The 14,376-nt window shown below is 35.7% G+C and overlaps 2 protein-coding genes across 3 annotated transcripts; one reads left to right on the top strand and one right to left on the bottom strand.

Moving 5' to 3' along the window:
- The first annotated feature begins 87 nt into the window (after positions 1-87).
- Positions 88-1,545, top strand: LOC140976895 (probable methyltransferase At1g29790). The gene has a single exon (XM_073441301.1). It carries the CDS (start codon positions 151-153, stop codon positions 1,273-1,275), a length of 1,125 nt encoding a protein of 374 aa, XP_073297402.1. The 5' UTR covers positions 88-150; the 3' UTR covers positions 1,276-1,545.
- A 970-nt stretch (positions 1,546-2,515) lies between these two features.
- On the bottom strand, positions 2,516-10,387 carry LOC140976894 (uncharacterized). 2 transcript variants are annotated; one of them, XM_073441298.1, is made up of 10 exons: positions 9,944-10,387; positions 8,172-8,215; positions 7,729-7,846; positions 7,507-7,633; positions 6,364-6,962; positions 5,718-6,000; positions 5,332-5,611; positions 4,215-4,379; positions 3,244-3,705; positions 2,516-3,098 (listed from the first exon to the last, which is right to left on the bottom strand). In XM_073441298.1, exons 1-10 carry the CDS (start codon positions 10,122-10,124, stop codon positions 2,817-2,819), a joined length of 2,541 nt encoding a protein of 846 aa, XP_073297399.1. In that variant the 5' UTR covers positions 10,125-10,387; the 3' UTR covers positions 2,516-2,816. The 2 variants fall into 2 exon arrangements, with proteins under 2 accessions (XP_073297399.1, XP_073297400.1); XM_073441299.1 differs by having other exon boundaries at positions 5,332-5,536.
- Positions 10,388-14,376: the final 3,989 nt, after the last annotated feature.

Below are 14,376 nucleotides of genomic sequence, written 5' to 3'. Positions count from 1 at the left end.
CAAAAAAATTAATAAACTATCAAAAAAATTTAATAAACTATGAATCCACAAAGAATTATATAGTGTGAGTTGACATAAATAACAGTTTGTAATAGTGAGTTAAGATTTAAGAAGAAGAAAAGAGTAGCAGATCAAGAAAATCTTAGATCCATGGGGTTCACAATGGGTCTAAATCTGCTACTCTTACTGGCTATGGTTGCCACCAACATTCTATCCCTATACCACCTCTCATCCACCGTCAACTCCAGTCCCGCCGCCGCTCCTCCTGTCCCCGACCACCTTATCCACCAGCTCTCCACCATACGAGCCACCATCAACCACCTCACCACCCTTCAGTCCTCCACTCCACCGACCAAGAAAACACCCTCCTCCACCGCCTCTGCCCCCTCCGAACTTCTCCTCTCCACCAGGATCTTACCTATAGCCTCCTCTTGCAGAGATCACCCCAAACTCCTCCACCAGTACATGACCTACACACCCTTCTCAGTTTGCCCCGATGATGCTCCCATAGCCGAGGATCTCATTCTCCGCGGCTGCCACCCTCTCCCCCGCCGCCGATGCTTTTCAAGAACACTTCCCAGTATCCCCACTTCACTTCCCACCGACCCTTTTTCGGCTCTCCCAGAGAAGACAGCTTTACTCGGCCATTACAGCTGCAAGACTTTCTCTTGCTTTTCCGGGATGAAACCCGACTTGGGTTTTGACATGAAAACCGAGCAATCAAAATTTTTGACTTACAAATCAGATCTTGATCTCCCAATTTCACAGCTTTTTCAGCTAGCTGCTTCAGCTAAAAGTGCCATTCGTCTCGCGCTCGACATCGGTGGTGGTACCGGCACGTTTGCGGCGCAAATGAAACTGCGGAATGCTACAGTAGTAACCACTACAATGAATCTTGGTGCGCCGTATAACGAGGCTGTGGCAATTAGGGGATTAGTGCCACTCCATGTGCCTTTGCAGCAGAGGCTGCCGATGTTTGATGGGGTGATGGATCTTGTGCGGTGTGGGCATGCCGTAAACCGGTGGATACCCATCACATCTATGGAGTTCTTGCTTTTTGACGTGGATAGGGTGTTGAGGGGTGGAGGGTACTTGTTCTTGGATCATTTCTTCAGCAAAAGAGCAGATCTTGAGAAAGTGTTTACACCTTTGATAGGTAAGTTGGGGTACAAGAAGGTTAAGTGGGCTGTGGGAAACAAGACGGATTCCAGCGGGGTCAAGAATGGGGAAGTTTATATGACCGCCCTCTTGCAGAAGCCATTGACAAGATCATAAGCCTCCCATTTAAGGTAAATTTATCCTAGATTTGGTGATATGTATCTTAGTTCTGGCTTGGAACGAAGATATTGAATACCTGGTTTCCTTGTATGACAAGATGTCATTCATGATCCGTGTGATTGGAGTTAGAATACGAAATTGCAAAATTCATTTGTAAAATCTATATCTTTAGCCTGTTATCATTTTACGATTTTGGCATTTGATCTCTATGTTGTAAAACTGTTGGAGAGAAAGCTGCAAAAGAATAAATGTCACACTCCGGATCCATGGTTGGGGGCCTTACAAACTGGATTCAGCTAACTATTAATCTAAATTTCTTTATAAAATGATGACGACTAACCAAATTATGATTAATGTCTGATCCACCCTTGTGAAGTCCTTCATATTTTCTCAATATCTCGATATGGCTCAGCATATTACAAAAATTATGCAAAAGTTCGCGTTGATCCTCTCTAGTTGATCACATCATTAAAAGTCCCCATCTGGAATGGGGAACTTCAGAAGAAAGGATTTAGGTTAGCCCGGATGCCATCAAAACCATTGAATATAAGTCTTAGTTTGACATGCTTGGAATATCGCATATAGTGTGAATGAGTGAAAATGTTGTATAGTCTTGAATCTTGATAGTGTTTGGACTACTCAACTCTAACTGTACATGATCACACTCGCTTTCTCGAGTATTTCAATTTGATCTGTCCAACTTGATCTTCACGTTGCTGGTATACTGTGGGTTTGTGCCAATTACATCGACTACAATCTCGAGCATAAGGGAATGATTATAACCTCTTAAAAAAATTAACTAATTGAGGATATTTTTGTGAAGAATAAATACATAATCGCTCTTTCAATAACCTGCTCCACCAGATAGTTGAGTTCGAGTACTTGCATAATCTAATTTATCGATGGGTTCACTGGCGACTCTTGTCCAAACGATTATACTAGTACATGCTTTCCAGTTCTGTAACTAAACCGTCTTCATCCAAAGTTGACTAAGCACTAAGATACTTCTCTAATTGATGCATACAAGCATCCACTAATAAGTTCTCCGCTAAACCAGATTGCTGCATACCCGTATCAAAGAGTAAATTATTTAAGTGCCAGATTTTATCGACACCAGCACATTTAACATTGATGTAGGTGATGTGACATGAATTCAGAAGCAACTTTCTCAGCTGTCGAATCCAGAAAAACCGGGGACTCGATTACCAGCCAAAAACTAGTTAATATCAACAGGGGGTGATTCCAATTTCTAAAAGATGCAGAACCAGGATTAGACATTCAACGTTTGCAAAGTCAGCAAGATAAGATTTCTCAAAGTAAAAGGGGTGAAACTAAATTTAAGAAAAATTTGAGAGTGGAACAGAAAAAGGGTCTCCACCAACAGGCGAATAACACCCATGCCCACATTGCATCAACAATGATAAACACGTAAATACAAGCTGAAGGCATGGGGTAGAGGCCAGTCAAATCATATCGAGCTCCTTGAAAGGCCTCTTTCAAACTCACTGCAAGCCTGGAAAGACCAGGAGGTGGTGAGATTAGTAGCCGTTTTGCCAAATCTGAGATAGGTTAGGTTGACCTTGGGAGCTGCCAAGTGACCCTTCTCTTGGATTCTGCTGCTGCTGATCAAGTGAAGCGACAGTTTGAGGATGATAGAAATTAGGGTAGCCTGGAGTTCCATAATTCTGTGGTGGCTGCTGGCTTTGCCCATATCCACCAGATTGCTGATTTTGCCCCGGGTAATTATAAAATGTATTGGCTGGAACAGCTGACATTGTTCTGGAATTAAGCCCATGAAGCCACGAGGTCGAGTTATCATTCTGAAAGTAAATTCAGTTATTTCATAAGCCTTACAATCAGTCTGATTCAATAAATACGCTTCACTTCTATGGAGAAAATATGGAGCTTGAAAATCATCAATGTATAAGAATCCATTTAAGCACTCTTAAAGCCATTGCAGCATACCTGCTGTAATGAGATCGGGCGATTGTTATCCTTGTATTGGGAACCCAAAGCATCATCATAACTTAGAGTTGCACCAGATGGGACAGAAGGTGGATTCATCTGAAAGTTTCCAGGAATGGCAGTCGAATTCCCAAAGGCAGCATAACCAGAAGCAATTGTAGATGACTGAGGTAAACTACTTACAGAAATGCTATTTTTATATTGAGGAAGTACTCCAGCCAGAGATTGATGATATGTACTGTTGCCTGGAAATGCTTGTTGAAAAGCAGAGGGCATGTAAGCATAACTTTGAGGCAAGAAAGGGTAGCTAATCATGTTGGTAAATGGCCCCAAAGGAAGAGAGGGCTGAGAGTATGGATTCATAGTAAGGTGTTGAGGAAGAGGAGGTCCAGCGGCAACATTAGTTCCAGAAATGGCCTGTGGAGAAGACTGCATTGATGAAAAACCAGCAGTCTTTAAAGCCTGTAGGATACCATTTACACAATCAGCTACTAAACTTGGTCAGAAACAATCAGTTTTTTATCACAACTCTATCAGCCATCCCTTAAAGAGGTTGAAATTTTTCTGATGAGAAGGTGGTCATACAATTGTTTATGCCCAATGTGTTATTCGGGATTCATGTACATGTCCAGTTATTTCGTTAATACAATAATAGACAAAATTACCCAGTAGAGTATGACAAACGCTACAGCAGAAGGTTAAAGGCATTGGTTGATAGTGGCAGGCAAGGAAGTGATTTGTCAATGATGATGGGGCTTGGGCAGCAGTGATGCAAAAACAAGCTTATTTGATAGATTATTATAATATAATAATCCAGTAATTATGAAATTAAACCCACAAAATGGCAAATCCAAATATTTTGGAGATTAATAATGTTTGCCAAAACAAAGTGAAAAAAAGGTAACAAGATGCATACAATTGGATGGGAAAATGACAGGAAAAGTTCCAGCTACGAAGTTAACATGGGTTACCTCAGACATGGAAATTGCTGAGCCACCAATAGAAGAGACAGAACTGCCATATTTAGCTGATAATGATTGTGCCATTGAAAATGGCAAGAACCGGAGATCAGATTCCCTACTGGAAGGTACATTTGATGCCAGCAGTGTACTTGGTAATGGTGTTGTGTATGATTGCTGTCAAGGTAACAATACAAGAAACAATAAAGTAACTTTATCCCAGTAGAAGAGTAGAAGTTAAAAATGAAAAGAACGATGACATAAGATAAGAATAGAAAAACGAGCATAACAGACTAAGAAAAGCAACAGATTATCACAGAGATAGTGTCGATATAAAATCTGAAGTGGGTGAAGAATGGAAAAAACTGGAAGAAAACACACCAAAGTTTCAATCATCATAATGTAATTGAAGATCCATACAGATATCACCACTTCTTGAACTCTATATCTACCCCGCAGTATCCAACTTAGAGCACTTTACTAAACAATCAATGGGTGCAAACTATACATAGAGAATCATAAGCACCTAAACTCCTCAAAAAACTAGCTCAAAGGCACACAAATACACGGTAATACCATGGAAAAAACTGATATCAACAGATTCCAACATAACTCATGTCAACAGATTCGTAAAGGTATTATAACTTTATGCCCAACTATATCGATTAATTGACAATAATATTTAAAAAAACAGAGTTTAAATTTCGTCGAAGAACTACGCAAGAAGAGTATTAAACAAGGAAGATCTGTAACAAGCATTTAAATGTATCAGATTCCTATGATACAACTGTATAAAGTAGGAACCTTATCCTTATTAAATGCAGAGAAGTTGATAACCATAGAAACCCCTAATAACATAATATGCAAACAAACACAGATGACATGATATATGCAAACAAACACAGAAAGTATATAAACTTTGAAATCTATGGAATCTTTTCTTTCTCCAACCAAAGAAGGGTAGATAATGAATGTACAAACGTCAATCGAATCATTTTCATTTTCCTTTCTTACTTGCCGACAACAAAACTGAAGCAATGTATTCAGACCTTAAGACACCTAACATAATGACACTGGAGTCATCGAAAGAATCATCTTCAAAGAGAACATCTCAAATATGTAGTAGTACCATAACGTTAGAAAAGGGAGTAAGTGTTTGCATCTGGGAGCTTGTTTGGGACTGACTGAACGCTGCATTCAGCTGTTGGACCTCATTATAGGTATAATCAGGGTTGGGTGCTTGAAAGAGATACTGGTTTCCATCAGCCACTTCAGCATGCTCTGGCTTCAAATCTTCAGGCTGTGATGCAGATGATGCATCATAACTCCCAGAACTTACACCAGGCGTATGAAATAAATTACCATCAGAAGTATTTCGGATGGAATCATCAACAAAATACACAGTATTTCTGCTACAAAATTGGAATTTGGGATGAAAAATAATTGGAGCATGAATACTTATAATATAAACAAGCAAAAGAACAACATTTTCCCAAAAGATAATAATTTATATACCTAGAGTCTGTATACCCAACTGTTGACAAATCAGCCTCACCATGTGTCTTTTCCAAAGAAATTTTTAAAGGCACAGATGTCATAGGCCCGGAAGAATGTGCAGCACTGATGCCAGACCCGAAACTACCAAAGCTCAAGTGTGAGCAGTCCACATTTTGAACGAGCAAATGTTTAGGAATTATAACGGATGGGCCATCTCTTTCAGATGGTAATCCTCTCCCGTCCTTTATATTTAATTGTTCCATGTTTCTGGAGACTGATGACACTGAAGCACCAGGTTCATCTGAAACAATATCACATCAAGGAGTCAGCTTTCCAAAACACTAACCTTTATTGAACCACAAACATTAGTAAACACACAGGTGTAAAACAAAATAGTTTGCCACATAGATATCCACACATCTTGAAATCCTCGATTAAAGCAACAAAAGATTCGTTTTTTTAAATTTAGCAAAACTAAAAAAAAAGGAATAGAATCGAATGACTTAATTTACTAAGCAAGAGTCATTAGTGACATTTTCGAATTTTAATTGCTTATGCCAAATTCTACTTTAGTATAAATTAATCTTTAATCGACAAAACTTGCAAGGGAGTAATACACCTATTATTTAAAAGCTGAAGTAGAATGGAATTCAAGAAAATTCACCTTCATGATGCTCGAAATCACGAACTTGATGTTGGAACGAACCCGTGTTCTCACGTGAGTCGTTCTCAAAAATAGATGCAGCTCCTGACTCATCCTCTTGGATCAACCTACCGGAGATAGAAGCAGATCCTACATCATTTGCTCCAGGATTGACAACATCTTCTGCATCTTGGACCTCTTCGGACTCAAACTGCTGACTAATACTGTTGACAGAAGCATCATATGGCTCTGATTGCAGCTCAGAATCGACATGATACTCCGGTAAAGAAAGTATGTTCTTGGGGACAGGCTTCTCAATGGTTGGCCAGTCATTGTTGGTGGGAACCTGTTGGGCCAAAGAAACTCTTGAATCGTGAACATCAGAAACTTGATCTTCTGAAAATCTCAGATTCTGATGTAATGCAGCTGTCGTAGGACCCTGGACATTTTGGTCATTCATATTATAATGAGATGCATTTGGAGCACTAGGTGCTTGATTATGTGGTCTACCCATCTTCACAATGTCAGCCATAGACAACTGATTAGGAACACCGCTCCATGCAGTTTGCAATCCAGAAGATAGCTGGGTGTCTGATGGCTCACTGTCAATGGAGACACCACTGCAACACATGACCAATAAAAATAGGTAAGCAATGGATGTGAAAGACCATCAAAAGCAAAGAGCCAGCACTACAAATATAGGACTGCTGACAAAGAAATTTTTTTAAGGTTTTTGGAAACCTCAGATCAAAGATTAGGCAGACAAACACAAGAAAGTGTAAAGGTTAAAGCATCACTAAAATGAAGATATGATTTGCATATAACAAAACAATTAAATCTTAAGAACTAACTATCCAATTGCAAGGTAAATGGTGCATGATCACTAGAATACAGTACAATAAGCATGTGTGCAGTCTTTTACATTTGTGTTGGAACAGGTTTCAACTTTTAATACATCACAGATGCTGAAACAGCAAGAATGTGGATTACTAAAAAGGAAAAAAGGGCAGTTGGCAGCATCTCTACTAAGAAGGCCAACAAGAACAAAAGTTTCAGAATACCAGACAGTCATTTGTCAATTCAAAATGATAAGTTTTACGACCCTTGAGACAACCTCATACAAACTTTACAAGATGTGCTTCGACATGGTCAAATGGGAACAACCTGAGACCAGGAGGACCACTGCTTTTGTTATTTCCGACAACAACTGGAGCTGAAGATAAATAGCTCATATGCAGAGTTGATCCATCCTCTTTCTTATCAGCCACCTTTCCATGAATAGGAACTGACTCTGACAAGGAAGATGTATGATCCAATAGGTTTTCAATGTCCTCGATTATCCTTATAATTGATGACTTAAAAATTGTACAGAAGTTAAAAAAGTACCATAGGAACTGTATAGTGCTGAACTACCACGACCAAGGTATCGATCAACAGCATTCTTTCCACTTCGATTCGAACTGTTGTTAGTACCACGAGGCCTAGATTCAGTAGTATCTTTGCCCTAAAAAAAGTACAAAAGAAAAACAAAATTACCAACTTTCATATGTATATGAATTACTAATCCAAAACTTCGTGATAAAACCAAGCAATTATGGCTTTAAGGGCAATGTTCAAGAAGAGAAAATGAATCATTTTGTTTCCTGAATGCTTTGCCCCCAAGTGAACCCAGATGTATCCACACTCTTATAACACATGGCTGAGAATTCAAGAAGCCAACGAACTACCCCTGCACGGTGATGAACCTGCCTTTTTCTCAATTAATATTTTAAGAAAGAGGAGAGTCACCACAGAACCAGCAGCGAAAAGCATTGATGAAATTCACGAACCTCTTTCTTCTTTTCTCGTTTGCTCTTCACCTCATGAAAAGGATCTAAAAAATTACAACCACCACATCAGAAATAAGGTCAAATAAATAAAGGACTAAAGATAACAATTTTTTTGCGCTGAATGAACCACAGAAAGTGACATTGTTTAGTTTTGCAATTTAAACTTGCCAAAAAGCTAGAATGACGTAAATATTCTGTTTAAGAAAAAATCAGTTTCCGCTGTAAAACCATCTGCAAAAACAATAAAACAATCGAAAGATAAACAAAATTTCATTGTCATAGCAATAAAAGGAAACTTTTTCATCTTAACGGCTTAACACAATCAAGTCGTAACAGAGAGGAAACATGAATATTTGCCTTCACAGAAATGTAACATTAATCCACACAACTACGAATCTACACGTGAAGACATATTAGCATGCACCCAAAGAAAGTACAAGTAAATCCAAGCCTGCCTTGCACTAGCCAAGATTACTTATTGAAAGGAATTTTATTCCTTAATATATTTTATTCATTGATATATTTTCTTTTTTAATATCTTTAATGTTTTGCCTTTCTAGACATGAGTATAATATCGAATTTATGATATGATCTCGTGTAGATTTAATATTTGATATGAGACTATGAATGATATGATAATATCTTTAAAATATGATATCCTTATTTGAAAAGAGTTTGTTTCCTAATGAAATTCCTTTTCTATGATTAATAGGACCGAAAAAAAAGGAATATTATATATAGAAGAAGACTAAGTTGAAATAGAGAGAGAATTCTGAGAGACGAAGACGGACGAAGAACTTTCGAGATCGAACCAATCTCGTGCCATTGTTAAAGTGTTGCTGTGAAGTGCTGACAACATCTGAAGACAACGCCTAATCAATGTTTTGATTAGTGTGTTGATTTTTGAAGACTTTTCACTTCTCAGTTGATGCATCCTCTGTATAATTGGTTATACGGGTTGTTAGAGGTTTAAGATGCAATTTGTTACTCGCCTTGATAAGAGAGTTGTTTTATTCTTTCACTAGTATTGGTTTTTGTAGACTTACAAGTTTTTTTCTAGTGAATTATTTTGCCTTGAGGCACCGCACAAGTATTTTATACTTGTGCATAATTTATATCTCGTCTCACGTATTGTTATTATTCCAGTTACGTGTTAATGTGTTAAACTATAATTTCCGCTGCATGTTGTCGTGGGTGTTACAACACCTACGCACAACACCTACATTCTGATACACGTAACACTCACCCTCATCACGCTCACACTGTGGAAATGGAACTTTCACTTATTTTACATGATTTAGCAAAGTACCAAAATTCACAGTGTAAATAATTCAGAAAAAAATAACTTGTTTTCATGTCATTACGTGCATAAAGATGAGGGGATTCAAATTGCAACAGAAAGTTGAGTGAGATAAATAAAAGCAAAGGAAAGAAACTCGGCAAACTAAATCACTAATGCTAGCCGCTTATCATGCCAACAAACACTACAAGAATCAGGAACATTATTCTGTTTCATGACTGAAATAGGGTCAATTGACAAATACTAACACCGTTTCTTCAAACATCTTGAAGACGAGGATCAACCAAATAAATTCAAACATAAGCCTCATATAACATAAAGATATTTCAAGTCTCTAATTTCTAAATACATATTTTTCCTAAGCCACTAAACCCCAAACAACAGGATACCAAACAACCAAAATTAATGTCACATCGAAAAACTTCAAAAGATTAGGGATTTCCCAGGAAAAAAAAAAAGAAAAAGAAAAAACCTTGAGATAGGAGGCGATTGACTGCCTCGTTAGGGTCCATATTGCAGTCTTTTAGGGCAGCGTAGATCTCAGTCTCCGGACAGCTCACAATTTCCTTCAAACTCTGCACCATCTTCCGAGACCCATCTGGAATAGATTGTACCCCAGAACCGCCGCTGCTTCGCCTGCTTGTACTCATCATATTTCCGAACAGATCTAACGCTACACCTATCTCCCAATGCCAAAAGTTCCGCCTTTCCGGTTCTTGAATCACCTGCTTCACTTTATTTGCACAAATTGATAAACACAATGAGTAATTTTCCTCCTAGAAAACAAACAAACACACTTTCAGAGACTTCCGGTGGATGCAAGTAGTCCGCTAGAAGAGAAATATTATGTAAATTCGTAAGCCAAGGGGAGATTTATCCGTAGATGTATGCGGTTTCGAAAACCCACCTCTTTTTCTCTCGCTCAAATTTAAATATCTATATGTCGTGTTTTGTTAATTTATTATAAAACAAAAAATAATGAGATAAATTCAAAAAATTACTATATTCTATTCAATAATATACTTTCGTAATAAATAAATTAAATATTGACTAAATTAATCTTATTTTGCGGTATAGATATTTATTATAAAATATAAGTATAGATTAAGTTAATCATTTTAAAAAAAAACTATTATGAAACAGTCTCATTGATTTATATTCGTCAAACATATCGATCCGGCTCATATATACAAAAATAATAATATTTTTGTCACTATTTCATTAATTAGGTCGGATTTAAAATTTGTTTCATAAGAGTTTTTATATTTAAATAAACATATTAGTAGTATTTCAAATCAAAAGCAATTAATTTACACAAAAACTCTTGTTAGACGGTCTCACGGATCAATTTCGTGGGTCGAATCTCTTAGTTAGGTCATCCATGAAAAAATATTACTTTTTATGCTAAGAGTATTATTTTTTATTGTGAATATCAGTAAAATTGACCCGCCTCACAAATAAAAATTTGTGAGACTGTACGAGACTTACTCATTAATTTAAAACTTGGTGCATATTGCTGTAAAAAAAAAAAAAAAACTTGGTGCATATCAATTTCAAAATCCTTGTGCGGTGTTTTTAGTTAAAGTCAAGTGGTTTAGGAGCATAGGTTGCTTGGTTTCACAATATTTTAATATATTGTAAAGACTTGTTTGCCTTTAATTATTTCATAAAGTTTATTTTTGTTTAATATTTATTTTTGTTTTTTAGGGTGATATATTTTTTTGGATTTACATCGATATATTCAGTGGCCAAAAATAGGGCTGGGAAAATATACCGAAATATCGAAATACCGAAATACCGTACCGAAAAAATACCGAAATTATCGAAAAAATCAATATACCGAAATTTTCGGTACGGTATGATACCGTACCGAAATTTTCGATATCGGTATCGGTAATTAAATTTTTTTTTTCGGTATTTCGGTATATACCGAAATACCGAAAATAAATTTTTTTTATTTTTTTTTTTATTTTAAGATCAGTATACCGAAAATATTTTCGGTATACCGATATTTTTTCGGTGTCGGTACGGTATACGATATGAACTTTTTCATATCGAAAATTCGGTATACCGAATGTTCGGTATACCGAATTTTCGGTATCGGTATCGGTATGGATTTTTCCATACCGATATTTTCGGTACGGTATACCGTACCGTACCCACCCCTAGCCAAAAGGGTTTATATATATCTATCTTATATTATAATAAATACAAGAAATTTGGTAATATTATGTGTATATATTATATTTGTACATATTTTGTTTTGGAAATCTCGCTATAGTCATGATATTCAACAAAATTAAATATGACTTTATATTTAATATAAAAAAAAAGATTTTTAAAAAAAACATCATTTATATAGAAGTTAAATTTGTGAAAAGGGCATTTTTGAATTAAAAAAATTAAATTTTAATTGTAAATGAAATTTGATTTTGTCAACTTGTAGCTGATACGAACTAATACCTAACTATTCAAATAGAAATTTTATTTTGCATATAATTACAAATAAATCCTAAAAATAACATGAATCTTCGTAGTTAATTAAAATAAATTAATTACATCAAAATGTAATGATGAAATTTTATTTAAAAAATATTTTGACAAAAAAAATTTTAATATAACTTAGTAATTAATGTCAGGATAAAAAAAAAGTAGATAAGTCGGCCTAGCTAACTAGGTAATGGGTGGATAAACCATTTGAAAATTTGACCTCTTTGAAGCTTGAAATTCCATGCAGATAAGGGTTAATTAATTGTAGTGACTCAGATATTCTTGATTGAATTTTTAAGAAACGTGTACAAAAAAAAATATTTTTGAATTAATAGATGTGTTTCTATAGGCCATTTGATAGAGAAAAATTAAATAAAGATAAAAAATTGTGTGAGACGGCCTCACGGGTCGTATTTTGTGAGAATGATCTCTTATTTGGGTCATCCATGAAGAATATTACTTTTTATTGTGAATATCGGTAGGTTGACCTGTCTCACAGATAAAGATTCGTGAGATCGTCTCACAAAAGACCTACTCTTAAATAAATTGATCTACTGATCAAAATCTTCTAACAAACTCATTTAATTTTACAAACATAAAAATTCATATGAATCGTCTCGCATATCAATTTTGTGAGATTAATCTTCATCCCGATCTGATCCATAAAAAAATATTATTTTCAAGTCAAAAATATTATTTTTCTTTTATAAATATGAATCGAGTCAATCAAAAATATGTGAGACCGTCACAATTGAAGAATACAATTAATCATTGATTAAACATTTGATTAATCTATTTTTTTTAAAAGAAATTGTTGGAACATTTAATTTTGGTGTTTGATAAAAAGATCACAATTGAATTCAAACAAAAACTGAAATCAGTAACCTAATTGATCGATAATTCAAACTGATATTCATCGTAAAAATCAACCTACCAAACTGATTAAGGGACTTCTACTTAATTCAAACCGACAAGCTATCACTTTAAACAAAATCGTTACAAGGACCTTATTGATCATAGATTAAGTATCGTAACCTAAAGTTATACAGTTTTTTATACCGATTAGTGTTAAGGATCAAAGTGATAGTCTCTGTCAGAAGTCAACTGATACCAGAAAAAACGATGAATCGAAAATAAGTACATTTGCGGTCATGAACGAATATTTTTTTGTACAAGTTACCGTTGAAAATTGGGACAATATATGGGATTAGTTGAACCACCCAAACACAAGAATGCTCGACTGAAACAAAGCCGAAGCTCTTAGCAAAAATATTACAAGACAGATTCTGATCATATCAAATATCATATTTGTGTACATAATTCTTATGTTTAATTCATATATGATGTGAGTAAGGAACTCTACTGCTCTAAGTCTTTAGTTTCACTAAGAGTTTCAGTTATACATTGTTAAATCCTAACCGAAGTGAGTAATTTCAAATCACTTGTAATTACCAAAGTCTTTTAGTACAAACCTTTCTTGAGGAATAATGGGTGACGTAGGAGTATTGAAGTCTCCGAACATCCATAAACATTCATGCGTTCATTTAGCATTCAGTCTATCTTTTCTTAACCATCAATCTGAGTAGTCATTTGTTCAAATCAGTTTCAGTAAGTATACTTCCGCACAATTCACACTGATTGACTTGTTGAAAATTCTATCGACAAGAAGAAAGTTTCAGCATTATTAACACAATCAAAACAATTCAAAGAAAATTTATTCACCCCTCTAAATTTCTAATCTCGATCCTGACATAAATTAACAATAAATTATATCTGAAGAACGATAAATGATTAAAACAATATATTTATGATTTTTTTATTAAAAAATAGATAAATCGAATGTTTTGTCTGTAATTTATTGTATTTTCTTCATGTATGGTATTTAATGCATTTAGTTTTTAATAATTTTTTACAAACAAGGCTTTACTGACCATATGCAAAGGGAGGCGCTTAAGAGGGGCGCATTAGAGCTCCAAAGTGCTGCCTGGAGGTGCCTAGGCGCTTGTTGTTGTGCAATGGAGGCACTTCTCAGTGCCCTGGATTATTTCAGGACTGTGGGGAGGCGTCACCTTAGCACCTGCCTTAGTGCCAATCCCCACTGTTCCAAGGCTGTGAGGTAGGCGCCTAGGTGTCTAGCGGTACCAATTGATCATAAGTTGCAAGTTTTCATGATATCTTGCATCCAAATGGTGTTCTTTGACGTTTTTCATTAGAATTTTTTATTAAAGGACAACACTTAAATGAAACAACACGTCCTTAATGATTGAGATCTATAAATACACGATCAAAGACAATAAGAAAGCACTTTTGATCATTAGATTTTCTGCATATATTGCATTCATTTTTTTTCTCCTCTGCTTCCTTCTCTTGAAAGAGAGTACATTTCATTTTTCTTGTTATTGTTCTTCCATTTAC

The sequence above is a fragment of the Primulina huaijiensis genome, chromosome 5 (genome assembly GCF_012295235.1).
Source record: "Primulina huaijiensis isolate GDHJ02 chromosome 5, ASM1229523v2, whole genome shotgun sequence".
In the NCBI taxonomy this organism is placed as follows: domain Eukaryota; kingdom Viridiplantae; phylum Streptophyta; class Magnoliopsida; order Lamiales; family Gesneriaceae; genus Primulina; species Primulina huaijiensis.
The sequence above is the reverse complement of the archived record's forward strand: the minus strand, read 5'-3'. Positions and strand labels throughout refer to the sequence as shown.